Raw genomic sequence first — 24,317 nt, 5'->3', positions numbered from 1 at the left:
AAAATACGGAAAGCGCTACCATATTGGGCAGTGGCCTTCAGAATAAGGGCACGACGTAGTCTAATATCAACAAACGGGAAATACATTCTATGTTTTCACCCTAAACAGCTTTAAACATTCAAGTATAACCATCTATTTGCCAAATATCACACTTACTGCGTATTATGTGTTAAATGTAAACGTTTTAGCCGGACGTGGACTCTTATTTTGACAGCGGCGAGGCGGCTTTTCCTTCAGACCCACACAACGCTTGTTCGTCAGAGAAGACGCTCTTCTGATGTCACTGAGCCTCGGGGGCGAGTCTGCTCCGCTGCTATATAATCTTCCCGGCTCGGTGGATGAAACCAGCGCACTAAAATCAGATACGAGCAAATATACACGGAACAAACAAACATGGTGAAGATCACTTTCCAGACAGTTTCGGCGCAGAAGCCTGAAAAAGACAACGATGAAGACAAGATCATTATACCTCAGGGTCACGTGAGTTTGCACACTTTGTTTTTCTTTGTGTGTGTTCTGGTTATTTGTCTTGAGTCTCAGTATAGCACGAGTAGCCTTTACTCCTTTTGCATAGCTAAATAGATTAACGTTATGTTTAGCTGTAATGTTTGATTTGTCTGTCCATGCATCATCATGCCACTTTATTAATTAATTAATTTAATCCATGTTATATTTAACTATGTAAACTTCCTTATATATAAAAAAAGACAGTAGGTCTATATACTTAAAATAATGCATTTCCCCCCCATAACATTAATGCTAGTGAATGGTTGAATATCGCACCGCGTACTGCAGTTTATTATATTTAATTTTGCTGGTGCAGTTTGGGAATAGACCCAGCATTGCAGACCATCCCAGCCTGGGGATGTTGACATTACGTCACCTTGTGTGGCCACCGCGAGGACACACTGCAGACGGTTGTCCTGTGTGTGTGTGTGTGTGTGTGTTTTCAGGAGAATGACACCATCACTCTAGGTGGCTCATAAAGTACGGATATATAAAACAAAACCTCCCCATTTTTTTTATCAGTACAGGCGGCAGAGTGCAAATACCCTCAGTCGAAATGAGAAACATAGCTGTCAGATGCGGTCACTGCACCAATCATTGAAATCAGGAGGTGTTACGCCACGTGAATCCTGCATCCTTCTCGTGGGAGCGTGCCAGTGAGAGTGCTGTGTTGTATGTAAACAGTGGGCATGGTCTAAAGGCAGCATATACCCTTTATTCAATCTCGAAATTGAGATTATAAAAAGTAAGGAATTAAAATAAGCAAAAATGTGGACTGCTATTTTAATACTATTATGGTTTTATCTTTTTCCATATCCTATAAATAGGATACAGAGTTAATTGTAAAGGCCAAAGGGGTCCAGAAAGGAACTGAACATCTGATTGTGTTATAGACAACAATGCAGCATGGATCCATGGCCTCTGGTTTTTTTAGGCTCCAATTCTCAAACACAGAGCTCAACCAGATAGATGGATGGATGGATGAATGGATGGAGTAGTTTATCGTGTACATGGCTGTATCTTGATTGGTTAAACAATACATTAGCCTGATCATGTTATCTCTGAGCTTGGGATTGTAGAATGGCTTACATTAAATGTTTAAGCAGTCAGGCATGTCACAGTATGTCCAGATTTTCTTAGCCCCCTTTTTGGACTACCTCCCAGGAGTTAAACACAATTGGATGTACACCCGTCTAAGCCTCATCCTTTTTTTCCCAACACACAGTACTCAGTGTACACCACTTGATGACGCATCCATCACTTCTTCTGCAAACACATTTTTTCACCCGTTTCTTACGTCAACAGATGAAAATGACATGATTTCAAAGGCTGCGTGGATTCAGATTGGCTGCGACACTAGGCTAGGCGTCAGAGCCAATGTGTGTAGATCTATTAATATGTCCGCCTCTGATGAGGGACTCCTGCTCGACGCAATTGTTCCCGTTTGTACTCCCACTGAGGGTGCGAGTTAACTGCAAATATGGAGTGTGGAAGTGGGCCTCTAAGAATAGACCCAGACAGCCACGTGCCAGCATCTTCGTCAGAGCCCGGCACAATCTGTTCTCCCCGCTTCCGCTCTCCATAGCAACAGTAGTAGGGAGGGGTAGCAGATTGACTTGAGAGACTGTGGGTGGGCGTCTGGCATGCCTCATTTACAGTCCTACGTCTATCAGATCCCCTCGCCTGGCTAACGACGTGGCAACCGCCTGGTAGTGTGAGGCGACGTTACGCCCAATGATACTCCATCATAGAATTTCTTCTATGAAATTGAATTTAATTTCTTCCAAACGTGCTCAGAGTTAGATTTAAAAAGTTTGCACTGTTGACAGTATCACACTTTTACAGTATTCTGTTGCCATGCTTCATTAAAGCCACATCACATTTATATTAAGACATCAAATTAATATCTAAGACATGCTTTTCTTTGCTGCACCATTATATCAAATTGAAACTTTACATGTCTTGTTCATTATTTTGCACATATTTTGTATGACTGAAAACCTAAAATTGGAAATAAAACATACGTTTTAAGCACAATTTCCTGGCTATCTAACTGACTTTTTGTTCCTTGTCATCCCTGACTTGTCCTCTAACCCAACTGCTTTTGTCTTTACAGGAGCAACTGGTTCTTCCTGTCAGGTCCAAGAAGCCTTTTCCAACAGGCCTCTGTTGCCTCACCTTTGGCCTGGTGGCCTTTATGTCAGGACTGGTGCTGGCCTCCATCTTCGTCTATCGCTACTACTTTATACCTCAGGTCAGTTCAGTCTGCCTCCTTTTTCTTACCTACCGTAGCATATCTTGAACCCAGGAGCACAGATTGTTAATGAGCCACAATGTAAAAAAAATTAAAATAAAGTAACTGTCAGATGCTAACTCAGCTCTGTTGCGTCCCATTAGCAGATCCCAGAAGACAGCTTGTTCCACTGCCGGGTTGTCTTTGAAGACTCCGTGTACGCTCCTCTGAGGGGCCGGCAAGAACTCGAGGAGAATGTCGGCATCTACCTTGACGACAACTACGAGCAGATTAGTGTACCTGTGCCACACTTTGGAGGCAGTGACCCCGCTGATATCATCCACGACTTTCAGAGGGTAGGTTAAGGCATCCATATGTTCACTATTTGCTCTCATTAAAGTCTCTTGTTAAAGTGCTTCATTGTGGGTCAGGGTTTAACCTTTTTATAATTGATTCCAGGGCCTCACAGCTTATTATGACATAGCTCTGGACAAATGCTACATCACTGAGCTGAATACAACCTTGGTGATGCCTCCGCGGAACCTGTGGGAGCTGCTCGTCAACGTCAAGGTGAGGCACTCACGACAGTCGCTGATGATGTGTCTGGGGGAGCTGTTGTGAAAGCATTGTTAGAGATGAATGGCTGTCTGAGAGAGTGAAGGACAAGCGTGTTCCCATCTGCAGCGTTCCTCCCACAGGCAGATCGTATGAGTGATTCATTTGTGTCTCTTTGCCACAGAGAGGGACGTATCTTCCTCAGACTTACATCATCCAGGAGGAGATGGTGGTGACAGGGAGGGTGTGGAACATGAGGCAGCTGGGCCCGTTCATCCACAGGCTCTGCTACGGCAAAGAAACCTACCGCCTCAGACGCCGCAACCAGCGCAGACGTAAGTGTGCACATACACTTCCTTTTGCCGATCTACTCAGGCAATATGAGATGCTTAATGATGAGGGAAGAGCGCGGGGTCACTTCTGCTAATGTATCACCCTCTTTCACACCAGCTCTTGTGAGATGTTTAGTCATATTCTCTGTTCTGGGTCACTGGACTTGAGAAGGAAAGTATTCCTCTGGCGAGTCACAGGGAATCCGGTGTTCAGTTCTGGTGTGTAGGAGCAAACAGAGAGCGGGTGACCCTACAGAAGACAAATACAACCAGAACCAAATAGGGGCTTCCTGGTGAACATATCAGACAGTGTGTCTGCAGTGTAAAATCCTTCTCTGACAGCCTGGCAGCCTGATTACCATATCAGTGTGTATGTTGGCGCAGCCTGGGAACTTCCTGCTATGTGAGTCACTAGTAGTGCAGTGGACACATCCACACACTATGGAGGAGGTAGTGATGCACATGAGTGATATCTCTGTTGCTGCTGCCTTTGATTTGACTGAGAATGTTAGAAATGATGCAACAAACTTCCCCCGAGTACATATATGGATGTGATTTGCTGAGATCACTGCTGCTGATTCAAAATGGACTTTTCTCATAGGCCCGGTAGTAGCAGAGGTGCAATGAACACTGCGAGCCTCCACTGAACAGATTTTCTAAACGTGTTTTCTTTTTTCCCTTCCAGGTATTGACAGGCGTGAGACAAAGAAGTGCCACAGCATCCGTCACTTCGAGAACACTTTTGTGGTTGAGACCGTCATCTGCGACAGGGTCTAAATCTAAAGGCGGAAATCACAGCCATCCAACACAGAAGCCAGTTCCAAACCATACCTCTTGAATTTATTTAGGCTTTTAACTGCACTTTAAGAGCGAGTATCTGTCCAACAGTTTTAGTTTCAGTTGTAAAATTTTTTTGTTTGTTTTGTCTCAAGTTGGAAATGCTCTTTTATTGTTCATGTACAATGTTATTATATTTTTTATTCAAATAGTCTGTATGTATGGATGAAATGTGTTTGGATATATCTGTAGCTTGTCACGTTGTCCATAAGATGTTAATGTGTGTCAGTCTATGACATTTTCATCTTAAGACTTTTTCATTTTAGTCCTTATTTTTATATAGTAACTCAGCGCACTGTGGGTGGTGGTAAGGATATTAGGAAACTGCTTTCACTGTGCGCTCATGTTAGTATTCGTTTCTCGTTTGTTATTTTATTTCGTTTTGAAAGTCAGAAAATGGCAAAACATACCTCATGTAGTTTAGACGTTTCTTTGTTAGTTTATATCATTAATGAATGGTGTATATAACTTTGAGTGTTCCTAAGCAATATATACTGTAAATTGATTCTGAACATATTGTTACATGCATAGATTTTTATCTGAAATCAACCTTTTTTGTGAACAATCATTTCTTTATGGTTTGTCTCTTTATTTCCTTTGGTATCACACTTTCCTACTCCTTGGATATAATGGCTTGAGACTGTAATTAGTAGCAGTGCTTTAGAGAGACAGAAGGAACCAAAGTCTGCAGTGAGTGATGCTTTGCTTAGTGTTAAGGATTTATGAGACATTTACAAAGAATGCTTTTTACTGTAGATGATATCAAAGGCTACATCTAATTTTTTTGTCTTGCTCTTCCTCCTCTTCACTTGGATTTGCCTGTTGTCTTTATCTCGCGCCAGTCCCTAATCCTTCCTATCTTGGCATTATAATCTCTACAATGTTGATTTGTCCCAACTTAAAAAAAAGATTTGGGGTGTCTTTCTAATGTGCAACCTGGAGCAAATAAGTCTCTGTTGAGAGAGACCGGTGATATGTGGTCACATTTCATTGTCTTGGGATATGTTATTTTGCTGTACAGTCAAATTTTCTTGTACTATCTTGCTGCTTTAAGAATAAATGATCAAACTTTCTCTTTGTCTCTTGATTGTTTATCAGTTTCAGTAAAGTATACACAGTATCACTCTGAAGTTAGGTGGAGGGGGGATTTAGTGTAGGTTTGTTTTTCAGGAGTTAGGCTTGGTCCCTTAGTTCCAGTGAAAGGAACTGTTAATGCTTCAGCATACCAAGACATTTTGGACAATTTCATGCTCCCAAATTTGTGGAAACTTTTTGGGGATGGCCCCTTCCTGTTTCAACATGACTGCGCACCAGTGCACAAAGCAAGATCCATAAAGACATGCATGAGTGAGTTTGGTGTGGAGAGCTTGACTGGCCTGCACAGAGTCCTGACCTCAACCCGAAAGAACACCTTTGGGATGAATTAGAGCGAGCCAGGCCTTCTCGTCCAACATCTGTGCCTGACACCACAAATGCACTGGTAGAAGAATGGTCAAAATTCCCCATGAACACACTACAAACCTTGTGGACAGCCTTTCCAGAAGAGTTGAAGCTGCTCTAGCTGCAAACCTTACAGATTAAGAATCAGATGTCATTGACCTTCATGTGCATGTAAAGTCAGGCGACCAAAAACTTTTGGCAATGTAGTGTATATTAAAAAGGGAAACAAACACTATGATTTAACATTTTCTTTTGAACTTCCTCTCAGTCAGTAAAGACAAATGCACAGCCCTGATCAGTTCCATATTTTTGGGACATGCTACCCATATTTTAAAGTGTTGCTTATGATCTGTGGATAATTGTTTCTACAGAACCAAAAAATGCCACTTCATGGTGGTGAGTGTAACGCTCCTCACAAGATGAATCTCTTGTGGTTAGCTTTATTTCACATCAAAATGGAAGAGGTGCGCCTCGGACGGTTTTGGTTTCAAAATTGATGTCAAATTGTTGAAAAAATATTGAGCAAAGTAATTATTTCTGTAAATTGATCCATGTGTCATGTCGTAATGTAAACTTGAGCTGTAAGTTTCAGAACAGATGTAAAACAATTCTCTGGGTCAACAAAATCTACCTTATCCTCCTGTAAAGGGCTTTTTGCTGATGAATAATCATTTAACATCATTATGTTTTTGTCCGGGCTTTCTTTATTTTACAGACTCGTTGCACAAAAGAACAGGAAAAAAAACATGTCGAGCAGCTCCATGACTTCACAAAAACAAATTTCACTCAGAAACTAAAGAATTGGGCATAAATTAATACAATTGAAACTCAACAAAGAGGAGGCTAGTGCAACATGAAAGTAACAAGTAATGCAAGTAGAGCAAAACAGTTTCGTGTCTTTTTTCCAGTTTCAGAAGAGAGATTTGTACTTATTATTTCATACAATAAAAACAATATTAATATACAGTAAATCCCCTAATTGAGTGCAGTTACCACAGCGTGACTCTGTTCACCACTGAGCAAAAACAAAACAACAAACAGAGCATGTACATCATTCCATTTGGGTTTAGCTTTTACCGTATTCAAATAACTCAAATGTCCTCCTGCAAACAAACTAATATCAAAACAGTCTCGTAGTACAGTGGTCAGGTGCACAGCCATTAACAGCTTTAATAATTTTAACAACTTTAATAATAGTATTGCACATGTTTGAAGCTACATTGTAAAAATAAAATTAACATTTCAAATAAAAAGTACATATACAATTATATTAACACATGTCATATATATCCATATATATGCATTACTGTGAGTCTAAAGAAGTTGACAAGTAAGAGCCAAATAATAAAAAACCAACACCATCACTTTGGATTCATAAAACTTCATATCATTCGTTTTCCCCCTGACATTATTTGATTTTGCATTATTAACATCAGAGGTCAATTTTAAATCTATACAAGCAGAAACTCTTTGCCACTCAGCTGCAGGCTATATTTACATATGGATTTACAGGATGGATACATAAAAGAAACTTCTCCCCAGATGAAATTCTTAAAAATAAACAAAATCTATTTGTTAAATAAATTTCTGATGCTATATATATATATATATATATATATATATTATTAATTATTAATCAAAGATATCTATAGGTACTTGTATTACAAGTAGGTAATATTTCGAAAAATGAGTTACAGTGTGCTGAAGAACCAAACTAATTAAGATAGTAATTAAATGTTTTAAGTATCATTTAAGGTTTACATAATCTTAATGAATGATAATTAATTACTTTCATGTGTTTCAAGATCACAACTGGTTGGTGTCTTTGTGAGATTTACGGATCACATTTTTTCAAACGCTAGGTACATGAATGTGCAAACGAATATCTAGATAAAAGTGAAGATTTAGTTTGCTTCAGTTTGAATTATTTATTTGTTTCAAGTTGACTTTTAATACATATCTGCATTTTAGAAATGACAGATGCTTTATAAATTAAACCTATCATAATTTGTTGTGTCCTATTAGAAGTTTCACAATTTACTAACAGTGTTTATTGAGCCAAATTGGTCCGAAATGTATGGGCCCCTGATCTTGGCTGATCTTGTCTTTATTGAGGAGCATATCAGAAAAGTAAGAGCGCCTTTTACGTATCTTTCACTTGACTTCTACAAAGTAAACTACAAAGCTCTGCAATGAGCCACTGGTGCCTGGTTTACAGTTTTACCATTTTAAAATTAATTGTACCGCACATCAGTTTTTCACTCGTTGTCAGTGTGTAGGACTGGATGACCCAAGAGTGCTTCGAAACATTTCACAAGGTCTTCCTTAAATCATTTCAGAAATATGTCACATTGTGGCTTGTCAGTAGTTTTCCTTGTTGCAACCTTCTTTTTTGCTCTTGAGGCTACAGAGGTGCCAACCGGCTTCCTGTCACCAGACCAAATCACGCATCATTGCTCGTCAGATCTTCTTCCTAAACTACATTTTAGCTTTACTCTCAGCACTGTGGTTAACTGAGATTGCACTCTAACCTATTTGAGTTCTCCCTCCTACTCTTAGTGCATGCCACATTGGCTAGCTACTGGAAACTATACTGGCAACTTCTCAGTTTCACTGCCCTGCTTAAGCTCAAGAAGCCAGCTCTTGTTTTCACTAGCCCTCTGAAATTATATATTAACTTGAATTGTATTTGTGCTGTGTTCAGACCTCTGTGCTGAAGGTGGGTCTTCTTTGGCTAATTATGGACAGCCTGAATGTGTTTCTGGTGCTCCTCACCTCATGAGCGATGAAGTAGTAGCACAGGGCGTCCAGACAGCAGGTGATGTTGGACAGGCACATGGCTATCTGTATGAACAGGCTGATCCCTTTCTTGTTGCTGCAGTCCTGAATCACTTCTTGGTGCACCTGGAATGTAGGACGGAAACACATCAGTCTACCATCCTGTCTACATGCATGAAAATCGTATAACAACACTAGAGGTAACCCAGTGAACTCTGCTGCAGTTGCATGTTGTTATATTCTTTGAAGATGATCTCTTCATACATCTGCTGTATTTGTTACATGTTGTTATATTTGTCAAACTCTGCAGTAATCATTTTGAGATGAAAATGAGAAAATGAAATCTCTTACATTTAAATAAAGATTATACCCACCACCCGAATATCAGGGCTGTAACTGCAGTGCATCACTGAGAACAATCAGGCCACGTCCTTGCCATTTCCTCGTTTTTTATTATCTGTTGCTTTCAATTTAGATGAAAAATAGGTGCGGAACAGTCTGCCAGGACAACGTCAGTGATTAGTTTTACTTATTCTTTCAAACATATGCCGCAGCTCCAGGATGTCAGTATCAATATCAAAATTCTATATACTTGTGTGGCTAAAATAAAATGCTCACAGATGCCATGTTTGATACTGAAATAATACTGATTCAATTGGCTGCACACACTTTGTAACATTGACATTTAAAAAAAAATAAGACCATGCTTAACTTAAGAAATGTGTCTGAAAATGATCAGATAGTGTAATGGTAAGCCTACTGGTTTGTCATTTTTTTAAACAAATAAACAGTATAATTCACAGAAAACGTCAGTATTTCTAAATCTCCTGGTTACAGCCCTGCGACCATTTGCCTGCTGCTAAAAAAGTTGAGTGGATTGTTTGCTTTGGCAGGAAGCGTTACTTCTGACAGTGTTGTAACATAAAGCTGATGCACTGGTTGACAAATATTAACTGTCCATGAGAAAGCGTATAGATTCCCCAACAGAACAATCAAAGCACACTGCTCCAGTAAAGTAATGTGAGAATCCATTCCCTTTCATGTGGACCTGATGTAGTATAAGACAGAAGTCATTTAGATCATGTGTTCATTGCAAAATTAATTATGATTTTTACACACTTCCTGATATATATATTTTTTGGATATATTGTATTTTGGAATGAAACCCTTCATTTGTTGAACCAACAAGGACGAGAAGTCCTTAAATAGGTCAGAAAAACTGGGCACAACCCCATCTGCTGATGACGCTTATGTGATGTGATGCGAAAGCTCCAGAACAACTACTGAGTAGACCTTTATTTGTTATCTACTTTACCCTTCAATTTATTTAAGATGAACTTGCAGTTGATCTCACCAGGAACTGCAGGAGGATGCCCAGGTGGCTGGGGGTGAAAGGCACAAGGAAAGCACTCAGGCTGCTGTAGATGATCTTCACACAGGCACGGCTCTGGGGGCTGTGCTGGCCAGACTGCTGAAGCGCCCAGATGGTCTGGACAGAACAATATACCACCACCAGTGCAGGCAACAGGAACCCAAACACCTGCAGACAGATGATCACTTCAGGCTTCCAGCCATTCTTTGAAAATCTGTGGAAGCAGTTGAATTTCATCTCCTTGGCCTCCCTGAAGCGATAGATGGTTTGAGTGATCACTGCCAGCACCAGCACCCAGACCCCAAAGCAGGTCCACAGAGCCGCTTTGGGTGAACGCAGTACCTTGGCTTTGAAGGGGTGACAGATGGCCAACCATCGGTCCACAGCTATGCACATGATGGTGTAGATGCTGCCATATATCCCAAAAAAATACAGGCTTTCCAAGACTGAACAGAGGGGTTGGAGGTAGGTGGGCCAGAAGTTATTGGTGGCGTGCATTTTGAAGGGAAGAGGGAAGAGGAGGAGCAGGTCCATCAGAGCCAAGCTGGTCATATAGATTGTTGACTCCGTCCATTTACGCAGAAAGATGCAGAACACAAACAGCGCTACAACATTGAGGACCAGACCAAAGGGGAATATGGGGATGTAGATGGCCAGCTCAAAATATCTCATCAGGTTGTCCACCCCATCAAATGAACAGTTGGTTGTCATGTTGTCGCCGCCGTTGCTGCAGAGAAAATAGTTTCATTTTCTTTCATTTCAACAGCTATGTCAGGATTTCAATATAAACCTGTCTTTCCTGTCATTACTCTTCCGTTCCCACACAGAAACATATGTAAGATATGTCAGTGTACCAAGCCACTTGAAACCTCTGAGTTGTGTGGGTTCACTGGCTGAGAACCTGTTTTTTGCATCTGCTTTCTGGTTTGAAGGCCAAAAACACCAAGAGAACATATATTATTTGAATTCACATGCACTATATGTTCAATGTAAGTTAAATTAGAATTAAAAAAATCAGGTACAGGTTGAGGTAAACTGATTAATTATTTTGACTTTTAATTTAATTTAGATTTGAAAGGTCTTAATCTTGACTCTTGGTCTGTCAGATTGGGCCCCTGCAGCAATGTGCCACTGCTATGCACTTTCATTGGCTGTTGGACCTTTTCAGTACATCTGTCTTTATGAAATACATGATTCCCTGAAAGATCTGAGACTTCAGTGATTTTAACACAATCCAACACAAAGAATCAGGTCTTTCGTGGAACCATCTGCAGTCGTCTCTAGAGGAAAATGTCGTGACAGAGAAAAGTTATTAACGCTCTGATGTGGTAGATTTTACAGAGATAAAACAAAAACACATCTCTGAGATCTGTAGCTGTGCATCTAAACGAAAATTAAAAAAAAAAAACATAGACTAGATCTCCCGGATGTTGAATAAATAATGTCATCTAGTACAGTATGTTGTTAGCTCATTCAAGTGATCAAAATCGAGGCCCTTTCCAATTACATCGACATCATTCCCAACAAAATTAATTAATATTTTGTAATTCCTCTAATTCCTTACTCATATCATCTAGTAGTTGCAATGATGATGCAAAGTCTGGCTTGCAATTTAAAGATTTAAACAGAAGTGGTTCACACACGTTTGGTTCATCATTGACATGTAACTGCAGCTCTTAAAAAGTCTAACCTGGCACAGTTTTAGTATTAGGTATCTCGTACGGCGGAAAATGTGAAATGTAGTTGTGCTCTTACCTCACGGATGCCATTCTCTCAGTGGAACGTTCAGTGCGTCTGTCTGACTGTGCCAGACACTTCTGCTTTGTCTGTCTTTGTTGTTGCGCCACCACTTCCTGAATCATGCCACACATCATGCATGTGTTCAGATGTGCATTATAGCCGTTTAAAATCAAAGCAGACATTTACTCGACCAGCAGGTCTTCACTCTTACATGTCTTAAACATACATGCATGCTTGTTCACTGCAAACTGCTAGAACAGAAGATTTCATTTGTATTTGAAACATCAGAAAAAATTTACAGTATGTCGCTCACCTGTTTCCTGAGAGACGCTTCACCAAATAAAAACATACAATGATTACAGCTGAAACAATGAATTGATTAATTCTAAAATGTGATGATTTGCTGCTTTTCTGTGTTTTATATAAACTGATATATCAACAAACAAATCTGCAACTAGTCAGTAATGAAAATAATCATTGGCTGTAGTAGAGTCTTCAGCAAACATTAGTGTTCTGGGAGACTCAGACACAGCAGTGCTTTGAGCTGAATGATGATATCAGCACGCTAGCATGCTCACAATGACAGTGCTGACATGCGGATGTTTAGCAGGTATAATGTTTATCATGTTCACCATAAGTTTAGTAGGTTAGCGTGCTAACCTTTGCTAAGTAGCAGTAAACACAGCTGAGGCTGAGGGGAATGTCAATTATTTTGCAGGTGTAGGCCACAAAGTGTGAAATGTTGGCCTGCTGGTGGTGCTGGAGGAAAAGGTAGGGGATTACAAAAGTCAGTAGCATTTATCCTTTGGGGACTTTCATCATAATTCATCCAATAGTCAAGTGAAGTAGAGTTGTATTTGTTCCTGCAGGGGCAATTAGTTTTATAGCAGTAAAAATAGATACCACAGACCACACATACTATCACACAAACACCAAAAGGAGAAGGAAAAATAGAAGGAAAAAAAACACAGAATACTGAATATTCTAGTACCACTACGAAAAAGGCAACATTTACCAGCATGGTCGGGTGGTGTAGCTGATGTTACCTTTTACTGTTGGACTTTAACAGTGAAATGGCTGAGGGTATGAAGAACTGTTTGTCTCTGTTGGTTTTGGCTAATGGGTGCTTGAAGCGGGAACCCGAAGACAGGGTCTACAACTCTTGATATTGAAATGTGTGACAAGACAAGGCCTTTTTGTATATATTAACTTTATACTTTTTACGTCAACGACTAAGTTGTTCATAGGCACGTTTAATCTCTTCATCAAAGTATAAATCTAGCATCGATCACCATTAAAGCTTGATGACTCAGATACTGTGGTTTCTGTACAGGGTCTGTTATTTTTGTGCTGGCATTTGTCTGAGTGTGTCTGTGGAAATCAGTCTTCCTATCTCACAGAGAAAGACTGAAAGGCACTTCAAAGCGTCCATTCTTTCAAGTGTGTGAGAATCTGCAGATGCTGATTTAGACTGTGATTATGTTTGAGGGTTTCCTGGTTTCAGATATAACGTTTACTGTACTTCAAAGTGTGAGAAAGTCTTAACGAATGATAAAATACATGACTTGTTAATGATGATATTTGTGGAGGACAGTGTGAGCTTGAAACCTCATCAGTCATCAGAGACATCTTTTTATATCGGAATAGTTTAGGGCACATTTGTGTTTTTTTTTTAAATCTAAATGAAAATGAAGCTGCCAGCCACACTGCCACCTACTGTTGTGACTGAACTGAGGGCAGTGGTCACAAATGTCTTCTCACTTAAAACTCCGTCGTCCTCTGTGTTTTTGGACCATAAGGACTCAGCTGGGTTTCTTTTGTATCAACACACAACTTTTTACAATAAACATATGCTGCTGCATTTTCTTAACAGAACACAAACAGATAGAATAAAGGGATTACAATTATATAGTAATAACGTGGTGGCGATTTGTCATAACTCTAGGCACAGATACAAATTACAGGAAATGACTGTTGTATAGGCATTTTGTTATCTTTTGTGAAAACCTGTTTGCTTGTTTCTTTAGTATCAGTCTAATTTTTATCACTAGTATTGGCAATTACAAATTGTATTTCATGTAATACCTCAATGCTAACTGACAAAAAAGGCATGGTTATAATAATAATAATAATTTTCTGTAAATATCATTCATCATTCTATTCACTGTCTTGACTCAGTGGTCATGTGTTAAAAGAAACTCCATGTAGTGGTCACAGGATGTTTGGCATGTGATTTATTTATTCAACTAAAATCTCATTATCTCAAGTCTCAACTTAAATATAATTGGGCAGTGACATTAACATGGCAACATCCAGCTGAAGGGTTGAGTACTGAGGACTCTGAGGCATATAGAATAAGACAAAATAGTCTTACTAAAATACGACCCCCCACTCCCCCCATGCAAATAAAACAACAACAAAAAACTCCAAACACTCATTTGAGTGCAAACACACATTCATCCATGCTCTGGCTTTATATTTGCTCGCAGGTAAAACAAACAACCCAACTACCCTGTTTACATTCATCAAAGAAGCCTTTTAAAAAAAATGTTTTCTCCTTATTTTGACTCCACCAATGTTTGTAAATGGTGCAGTGCAAACTTAAAAACTTGTACACGAGGGAATATTTTAAAAATAACTTCGGCGCAAGGTGAAATCATTGTGAAATACTTATACAGACCTCACATGTAGGCACATACATCTCAAATATCTTTCTTATTGAAGGAAAAAAGTAAGACACGGACTAAGAAAAACGCACACACACACATCATGTACAAAATAAAAGCAAACACATACGGGATACTTCACATCAAACTCCCTGGACAAACAGCCCACACACATTAAAACCCTTTAGAGCATGCGTGTAAGACTATGAGAAGGAAGGAAGAAAAATGGACATGCTATGATTTCCACTGGAAGAGCCAGCCAGTTTCTAACATTATACCTTCAGGAACAAGTAGACATGTTGAGCAACATTTAAGAATGTGTTTACAGTAAATCTGTAAATAGTCAGTCAGGGGACCTGCCACAGTTTTTTAGCATCTACAGTAAAGTAAAATACACAACTAATCTTTAAAGGAAAAATAAGGACTGGGTTAAGAGTTGAGAAATTCAGATGGGAAGCAAAAGAGAAACGCTGACACACTGTGTGGCATACACACACACACCCACACCCACACTCACACACACACACACACACACACACACACACCACACACACTCACACACACACACACAGACAAGTATACACAAGATGAAATTTCTTCACTCTAGGAGGCGGTAAACTTCCTGAGTGTGATGACAATGAGGGCGAGGAGGACAGATGCTCCCAGGAAGACTGCTATAACAATGGCTGTGATGGCCCCTGGCCCCAGAACACCTGCACGCACGCACACACACACACACACATACACATACACATACACAAACACAAACACATACACACACACACACACACACACAGAAAGAGATGCAGTTTTAATCACTTGAATTCATATGATTGACACAAATTTGGTGGCTCTGAAATGACCAGATCAAGAGTCAGTTTCACCTTCCTCCTCGTCCACGTCCTGGGAGAGTGTGGTGTCCTCGTAGTCGGAGGTGAAGGCCTGCTCCGTCATTTCCTGGAAAGGCTCTTTGGTGGTGACGTCACTGGGTGGCTCTCCAGACATGGTGTCCTGGTTGTCCCTGGTTGTTGAGGCAGGGTCTGCAACTGTCTCTGCAGACCAAAAGAAAATAGTCACTAAATCCCTGCAGTGGCGGAGACTGCGTGCTGTGCTGTATTGACTTACTGGGTGTTTTCTTAAGACAGTAATTTCACTGACGAGGCACGCTACTTTGCTAATGGCTCTGTTTGACTTTTTCTCTGGACGCTGAGGCCTCAGGGATGCAGAGCAGCATACATGGCCCCATCTGTAACGGCTCCAACAGCCTCTCTCTGTCTCACTGGGTTAACGGCTCGGGCCTGAGCATAAGGATGTCTTTGTAGAGGATGCACATTTTGTCCGTTTGAGCTACAGGTAGCCTCTCAACATGTTTCTCTTTTGCCCAAGGGTTCAACCAAGCTTGTGTATTGTTTAAAAAAACTCCTTGAGGCAACGATTGGTTAATTATTTCAACGGAGTAATAGATATTTTATGCTTTAGCACAAACAGCTTGTAGGAGAGACAATGATTCCCTAACTAGCGCATGAAGCTCAGGCTCTGTACAACTCTCCGCTCTCTTGTCCTCTGCCAATCAGTCGTCTGTTCTCTTTCCATCCCAAATTGTCCTGACATTCCTCCCATCTGAGCATGAAGTTACCCTGGGACTTTTCACACCTCTACAGTAGTCAGAGAAACAAAGTCTCTTTCTAGGCCACATTTCTGTTTCTTTTAGAGCCTAGCCTCTGGAAATGCTCAACTTGATAATAATATCTTTGATGGTAACTGAACGGCTGTACAGCTTTTCTTTTGAAATCCAGAGGAAAGGGGGGGTGACTTTCATTGTCATCTTCCCTGAAAAAAAAACAACTCTTCACACACAAGCCCACCCACTCACTGATTCACTTATCCTATCTTCAACTATACGCATACCAACAAAACCATAATCCAAACGTATTCACACACAGTTTATTTAACGCTACATATTTACTTTGTAGCCTCTGACGCCCTCAGTAAACTCCTTCACCCTGCTTTAAATCTCTCATTTCTTTTGTATGCCATTATCAAAGCTAATATGACTCTAACAGATCTGAATACATGATACGATTACTAAGACACCAGTGCATATGATATAATCTCAAGTGATTAATGTCAGCTCCATAAACTGTGGTATCTTCAAAATTCTGATACGCACTTCTGATGTGAGTATTTTGATGCTGCCGTGTTGACTCGGAGTTGTGTGCAGCTTCCTGTCCAGTAGCTGGCTGGAGGTTTGGAGGCCTAGGCCTCTGGCCAGCTCAGCCATCAATGAGGCCTTCAGCCGAGGGCACAAAAGGCAGCTTGTGCGGTCACGGAGGGCGGCCAGGCTGCAACCAGTAACAACCGGCCAGGCCCAAACCAGGCACCGGCTAGGCACTGGATGTCAAACAAACTTGTTTATTAAATAGTCCCCGTGTGCAAAAGGCTGTGCCTTCTGGACAGCTTGATTTAATAAGAAGGCAAAAAATAATAATGTTTTCCGTTGGTGTTTGTTTCCACGAGCTGGCAGTTTACTCGAGCTTGAAATTTCAGTTTAATGGGGTTAACATAACTGAAGCCTCTAGAAAAGCATAATTATTCTCAGCTGACAGCTACATAGGTCGGTGGTTCCCAACTTCTGTTGTCTGATGTACCCCTCAGCCTTATCAAATTAGCTCAATTACCCCTTCATCAACACCATCATGTTCCGATTTAACCATTTACCAATTACTTTTATCAGTTAATCAGAAATATTTGTTCATTACTTTTAGCTTACTGTTTATTCCTTAGTTTGAGCTAATTATATAAACTGTTTGTCCATTACTTTTAGCTATTCCAATTATTTATTCATTACTTTTAGCTAGATATTAGAACAGTTTTGCAATTAGTTAGTTAACTATTTCACATGACGTTAATGTGCTGAAACTGCTTGAGATATTGCAGTTTGTTTATTGTAGATTAATTCGTATCAAACCAAATGTGTAATCCTATGGCTGTTTAATTTCCCCCTGAACATATGTGGATTTTTATTTGAATTAAATCACAATTAAAATTTTTATTAATTTAGTTATTTGATGTTACGTTAGCTTTCCATCACCTGGTACCCCCCTAGGGTAACAAGTAGCTATGTTTCGGAATCCCTGCACTAAGTCACACTTTTTAAAGACATGACTCCACGTGCCAATCAAGAACCCTCCTTCTGTGTACACAAGTCCAGACTCTTAACAGCCTGGCAGACTGTAGGGAAGGCTGATTTCAGACACTAAAAAAAAAAAAACAGAAGCCCATTTGTTGGTTCCTCAGGCCTCTTCGGTCAGGATTTCACACCAGCCAGAGAGATGACAAAGCACGCAGACGAGGTTGTGTTAAAAATCAACCATGCCAACTATCAAAACCGAGAGCGACGCAGCCCAAACATTTCATCGATGGTGTCGCATGTTCTTGCTTTACCCTCTTTAACTTCCACGTGGCCACCACATTTTCCACAGTAAAATATTTGACAAATGCCCAATGTGTGTTGGATTTTATTCTAAAATGAGGCGAGTGGGAATGGGGTTGGGTTGCTCTGGTATTGTGGCGCAATGCTCTGTGTCTTGCACGCTGCATTAGGGCAGTCAATTTGAGGAAGAAACAAGTGTGTGCATAATTATCCCACACACTTATCTGACATTCTCTGTCGGTTTATCTTGCTGTGTCGGCTGTTGGGGCTGTGTGTCATGCTGGCTCAATCACTAGGTTGATGTTTGTGGTCAAGACTGGTGGCACTACTTGAAAACAACACTACATAACAACCACAACTGAACTTTCCTGAGTGTTGGGAGGCATTAAAAATATGTTTACACCTTAAACAGTCCAAAGAAGTCGCAAGAAGAGATATTTTTAGAAAGGTGTAGTCAAGTCATAGCACCTCAATATGAGAAACCCTGATCTGGTGTTTGGCTCAGAGACTTTTCTTCTACCCCAGCAGCTTTTGTGTGCCAAGTAAAAGGTGACTTCTTTTTCACAGAACAGGGAGGACATCGTGAACTTACTATATCCATGTCGCCCCTTTGACCCCTTGACCTCTATTTTGAGCTCTGGGCCTGAGAGCTGCTCTACTGTGTCCAGAGCTATTTTCACATTAATTTGAGAGACGTCACAAAGAGAAACAGAGAAACACAGATGGAAGAAAGTGAAAGAAAGACCAGTGAGCGTGCTCATCTGTAAATAGCACTCATGCTGAGAACTAGCTGATGTTATATGTAAACATCACAAATGAATCATCCTTAGTACCACCTCCAAAATCTCCCCACTTACACGAAAATAAACTCTACACCTATGGACGTTTTCGCTACCTCAAACAGATACTAGGGCAGCATGTATTCAGCTTCACATGAAAATCAGACATCATGAAAGCAAGTGAGTCATGATCTTCGTCAAAGAGCAGCTTTCACAGCTCTCAACAACTGCATCATTTACATCAAGCTGCAGACTCATACATAGAGGCCTGTGAACGTCTATGTGTATGTGTATGTGTGTGTGTGTGTGTGTGTGTGTGCAGAAAAGAGGGCAAAAAATGACACGTGTACACACGTATTTGATTTGATACCTACAAAGGACAAAAACATCCGCCTATGAATCACATAAAGCAAGATAAGCAAGCAACTATTTACCTTAAATCAACCCATTCTAAAATGTTCCACAAATTTAAAGACACAGTGTTAGGGTACAAACAAGTAGCTCATTTCTGAATAACAGTTGTCTGCCACAATTATCTGTCACCTTATTGTTACAAAACTATTTTCCTCACATCACACCTTTCATTTCAAGAGTTACAGCCAGAAATGTTCTTCTAATCAGACTGTGGTCTTGCATGCTTTGTCTTCTCTTTCCTAGAATATTTCTACCATAATTAGTTGCAGAGCACACATGCAAGGTTAGATATATGTCACCCAACCACAGATATGAAATAAAAATATCACACTCAAAAGGAGGTTTACCTGTGTGTACAAAGGCTACCATGATGCCTAGGAGCACCAGGAGGAGGAATCTGCAGATGCTGCTGCTGTGAACCATGGTGGCTGTGAAGGATGAACGTCAAGACAAAAAGACTCCTCAAGGAACTTCAAACGAGTAACCGACCCCGGGAGAGGAGCAGGAGAAGAGACAGCAGAGCGCAGGAGGGGGAGAGGTAGGCAGCTAAGGGGGGCAGAGAAGGGGTGGGACTAGGTGTGCACAGGACTGTCTGGACACTGTGGACTTTGTGAGCACATCACCGCAGGGCACGCCCACACCATACTCCTCCGGCCACATAGCTGGGTGTGAGGGGTAAATATTCGGTAGCCATTGACCTTAGCCAGGTCACATCACGAACATCCCTGCTGGACATTTTACGCCTGTACTCTTGAAGGAAATATCTGACAACAAAGAAATCAATTCTAAGTCCAGAGATGGGGGTGTAACAAGAATTAACTACACATAAAAGTCCTGCAAGAATAAGTATGAATTATTAGCAGCAAAACGTAGTTTCAAAAGTAAAAGTACTCTTTATAAAGAATCACTATAATAGCATTTTAAAGGGGTACTTCCAAAAAGTTGAGGGACTCACAAATGACAGATTAGAAAAAGAAAAAAGGTCAAAATCGAAGTTGTAGGTGCTGAGATATTCTGATTTTCCAGTTCCCGTGGTTCAAGCTCCAACAATGTTGGGTCCTACCTTTTTCATTATGCAATTGGCCTGATAATCAGACTGACTTGCCATATGTTTCACTCATGGACAGTATAAAACATGGACGGAGCCTCCGTGACGTCACCCATAGGTCTCTGAAGAGTGTGGCGGCTCCGGCCGTCGCAACATTGGCAGAGCCTGACATTGGCCAATCCAAAAATTGAGTGTGGGTGGAGCTTGTAGACAGCTACTGACTTGCCACCTGTTTCAGCACCCACCCCTCACTCAAAGCAGCCACTCCCTTAATTATGCATGACTTAAAGTCTTTTTAAAGTTTAAACCGATAACTTTCATAAAAATGTACCACCCACACAGTTATAGGGAAATTAGGTAAAGAGACTGGAGGCTGATCTTTACATATGAGTGCTGCCAGCATTGCTGCAGAGGTTGAAGGGGTGGGGGGTCAGCCTGTCAATGCTCAGACCATCCACCGCATCAAATTGGTCTGCATGGCTGTCATAACAGAAGGAAGCCACTTCTGAAGATGATGCACAAGAAAGCCCGCCAACACTGGGGAGCTACAGTTCATTGAGGGAACCATGAATGCCAACATGTACTGTGACATACTGAAGAAAGGCATGATGATGACTGGTCTGGCCAAGCACTTCTCCAGACCTTAACCCTATTGAGCATCCCTGGGTCATCGTCAAACCAAAGGTGGAGGAGTGCAAGTCTCTAACATCCACCAGCTCCGTGATGTTATCATGGAGGAGTGGAAGAGGACTCCAGTGGCAACCTGTGAAGCTCTGGTGAACCCTATGCCCAAGAGGGTGAAGGCAGTGCTGGAAAATAATGGTGGCCACACAAAATATTGACACTTTGGGCCCAGTTTGGACATTTTCACTTAGGGGTGTACTCACTTTCGTTGCCAGCGGTTTAGACATTAATGGCTGTGTGATGTGATATTTTGAGGGGACAGCAAATTTACACAGTTATACAAGCTGTACAGTCACTACTTCACATTGTAGCAAAGTGTCATTTCTTCAGTGTTGTCACATGAAAAGATATAATCAAATATTTACAAAAATGTGGGGAGTGTACTTACTTTTGTGAGATACTGTAAATGCAATTTTCAGATTTATTAATTTTTTAAATCAGGAATGGGATAGGATGGGAACATAGACTGCATATAAAAAGGATAGGAGTAATACTTCTGGGATTGTGACGGGACAAGAATGGTTTTTACTGTCATGGGAGTGGGATGGGACAGGAGTGAATACTGACTCCTGTGTCACCCTCTAATAGTTGGGCATTTTAATGGGAGCCTGTGGAGATTGACTCGCCTTTGGAGCAGGTTCAAGTGGTCATTCAATCAATGAACTGCAGTTTTTGGCCCTTCTGCGTTGGATTAATTTTTCCACCCCTGGAGGTTACCACTTGGTTTCACTTCATACAGCCAGACATTGTTTTCATGTTAGCCGATTACTTGTTGGGAGGGGACTTATTTTCTCTGTCCCACATCTTTAGTTGAGACGGACACTGTGAGGAAAGTAAGTATTTGAACACCCTGCTATTTTGCAAGTTCTCCCACTTAGAAATCATGGAGGGGTCTGAAATTGTCATCGTAGGTGCATGTCCACTGTGAGAGACATAATCTACAAAAAAAAAAAAATCCAGAAATCACATTGTATGATTTTTTAACTATTTATTTGTATTATACAGCTGCAAATAAGTATTTGAACACCTGAGAAAATCAATGTTAATATTTGGTACAGTAGCCTTTGTTTGCAATTACAGAGGTCAAACGTTTCCTGTAGTTTTTCACCAGGTTTGCACACACTGCAGGAGGGATTTTGGCCCACTCCTCCACACAGATCTTCTCTAGATCAGTCAGGTTTCTGGGCTGTCGCTGAGAAACACGGAGTTTGAGCTCCCTCCAAAGATTCTCTATTGGGTTTAGGTCTGGAGACTGGCTAGGCCACGCCAGAACCTTGATATGCTTCTTACAGAGCCACTCCTTGGTTATCCTGGCTGTGTGCTTCGGGTCATTGTCATGTTGGAAGACCCAGCCTCGACCCATCTTCAAAGCTCCAACTGAGGGAAGGAGGTTGTTCCCCAAAATCTCGCAATACATGGCCCCGGTCATCCTCTCCTTAATACAGTGCAGTCGCCCTGTCCCATGTGCAGAAAAACACCCCCAAAGCATGATGCTACCACCCCCATGCTTCACAGTAGGGATGGTGTTCTTGGGATGGTACTCATCATTCTTCTTCCTCCAAACACGGTTAGTGGAATTATGACCAAAAAGTTCTATTTTGGTCTCATCTGACCACATGACTTTCTCCCATGACTCCTCTGGATCATCCAAATGGTCATTGGCAAACTGAAGACAGGCCTTGACATGTGCTGGTTTAAGCAGGGGAACCTTCCGTGCCATGCGTGATTTCAAACCATGACGTCTTAGTGTATTACCAACAGTAACCTTGGAAACGGTGGTCCCAGCTCTTTTCAGGTCATTGACCAGCTCCTCCCGTGTACTTCTGGGCTGATTTCTCACCTTTCTTAGGATCATTGAGACCCCACGAGGTGAGATCTTGCATGGAGCCCCAGTCCGAGGGAGATTGACAGTCATGTTTAGCTTCTTCCATTTTCTAATGATTGCTCCAACAGTGGACCTTTTTTCGCCAAGCTGCTTGGCAATTTCCCCGTAGCCCTTTCCAGCCTTGTGGAGGTGTACAATTTTGTCTCTAGTGTCTTTGGACAGCTCTTTGGTCTTGGCCATGTTAGTAGTTGGATTCTTACTGATTGTATGGGTGGACAGGTGTCTTTATGCAGCTAACGACCTCAAACAGGTGCATCTAATTTAGGATAATAAATGGAGTGGAGGTGGACATTTTGAAGGCAGACTAACAGGTCTTTGAGAGTCAGAATTCTAGCTGATAGACAGGTGTTCAAATACTTATTTGCAGCTGTATCATACAAATAAATAGTTAAAAAATCATACATTGTGATTTCTGGATTTTTTTTTTGTGATTATGTCTCTCACAGTGGACATGCACCTGCGATGACAATTTCAGACCCCTCCATGATTTCTAAGTGGGAGAACTTGCAAAATAGCAGGGTGTTCAAATACTTATTTTCCTCACTGTATATGATATATGTAAATAAGAGTTGCTGTTTCTGTAAGGGAACTGTCGATCTCACCCCCACCTACTGCCACCTTCCTGTTGCTATTTTAGACTGTGTAGCTAGGTAGTTAGCTATGTTGGAAAATGATGTCCCCATTCTTAATTCTACCTGCTAGAGTCTTATTGGTGACTTGTTTCTCTTGCTGAGGTTACAGCTGTAAGTGGACAAGCCAGACCTATGTAAATTGCTGAACAAATCTGAGATGTGGGTGGTGATTCAGAGGTCTGAAGCCAGGCTATAATACAACCAGCAATCTTTTCATTATAAATTCATACTGCACACCCACATCATCATGTCCCGTATTTATCAAGCTTCTCAGAATTACTCATAAGGACACCAATAAGAATTGACTTAAAAGTAAAAAAAAAATCTTAAGTCTTCTTCTTAAAAGTTAGTTATAAAGCATCTCAGTCCTAATTTAAGTGAAGTGTTGAAGCCGATTCAGAACACTTTGCTGTGCCCCACACGGGATTTTGGAAGACGACATGGGCAAAGACCAATCACTGAATAGATTTCCTTATTTAAGAATATTCTCAGATTAAATTCACATTGAATGGTGAAATTCCTAAGAGGAATTTACATTTAACAGGCATTTGACAATAAATACGTTTCAAGAGAATACATTACAACACATTCAACGATGTATACATTGAAAATGAAAGATGAAATATATCTGTGCGTTATTGGTAGACCCTGGCCATTTGGGCACCACATCCAAAGTGTTGTAGTCGGCATTGTACACAACTAGTGTGTTGATGCTGCGGTACCTCTTCCTGTTCACATAAATGTTCTCGTTTAAACTGGGAGCAATGATCTTTATACAAGTGCCTTCAATTGCACCTACTACTCCTGGGAAACCGGCTATTTGCATGAATTGTGTTTGACTCTGTTGGATTACGCAGGGAGATGTTGGGAAGTCGATGAACGTGTGACTGTGTGAAGCTCTAAGTGCCATAATTGTTTATATGACAATTCGGTGATGCCTGCTCTGTCCAAACAATACCGTTGGATTAACTGCACATTATCA

General features: G+C 40.9%; 3 protein-coding genes across 4 annotated transcripts; 1 reads left to right on the top strand and 2 right to left on the bottom strand.

Moving 5' to 3' along the window:
- Positions 1-271: 271 nt before the first annotated feature.
- On the top strand, positions 272-5,537 carry itm2cb (integral membrane protein 2Cb). The gene is made up of 6 exons (XM_038718020.1): positions 272-480; positions 2,624-2,761; positions 2,905-3,096; positions 3,200-3,310; positions 3,480-3,630; positions 4,313-5,537. Exons 1-6 carry the CDS (start codon positions 394-396, stop codon positions 4,402-4,404), a joined length of 771 nt encoding a protein of 256 aa, XP_038573948.1. The 5' UTR covers positions 272-393; the 3' UTR covers positions 4,405-5,537.
- Positions 5,538-6,595: 1,058 nt separating this feature from the next.
- On the bottom strand, positions 6,596-11,954 carry LOC119902093 (G-protein coupled receptor 55). 2 transcript variants are annotated; one of them, XR_005444291.1, is made up of 4 exons: positions 11,810-11,954; positions 10,037-10,781; positions 9,057-9,180; positions 8,667-8,808 (listed from the first exon to the last, which is right to left on the bottom strand). XR_005444291.1 is itself a non-coding variant. In XM_038718018.1 (3 exons), exons 1-3 carry the CDS (start codon positions 11,926-11,928, stop codon positions 8,605-8,607), a joined length of 1,068 nt encoding a protein of 355 aa, XP_038573946.1. In that variant the 5' UTR covers positions 11,929-11,940; the 3' UTR covers positions 6,596-8,604. The 2 variants fall into 2 exon arrangements, 1 of the variants encoding a protein (XP_038573946.1); XM_038718018.1 differs by lacking the exon at positions 9,057-9,180 and having other exon boundaries at positions 6,596-8,808; positions 11,810-11,940.
- Positions 11,955-14,013: 2,059 nt separating this feature from the next.
- snorc (secondary ossification center associated regulator of chondrocyte maturation) lies at positions 14,014-19,614 on the bottom strand. Its single transcript, XM_038719404.1, has 3 exons — positions 19,434-19,614; positions 15,345-15,512; positions 14,014-15,173 (listed from the first exon to the last, which is right to left on the bottom strand). The coding sequence occupies exons 1-3, from the start codon at positions 19,507-19,509 to the stop codon at positions 15,064-15,066; spliced, it is 354 nt and encodes a 117-aa protein (XP_038575332.1). The 5' UTR covers positions 19,510-19,614; the 3' UTR covers positions 14,014-15,063.
- Positions 19,615-24,317: the final 4,703 nt, after the last annotated feature.

This window comes from Micropterus salmoides, unplaced genomic scaffold (genome assembly GCF_014851395.1).
Source record: "Micropterus salmoides isolate LMB-PRFRI ecotype aquatic unplaced genomic scaffold, ASM1485139v1 Ms_hic_scaffold_14, whole genome shotgun sequence".
Taxonomy (NCBI): Eukaryota; Metazoa; Chordata; class Actinopteri; order Centrarchiformes; family Centrarchidae; genus Micropterus; species Micropterus salmoides.
Note: the sequence above shows the minus strand (reverse complement) of the source record. Positions and strands in the feature narration are given on the sequence as shown.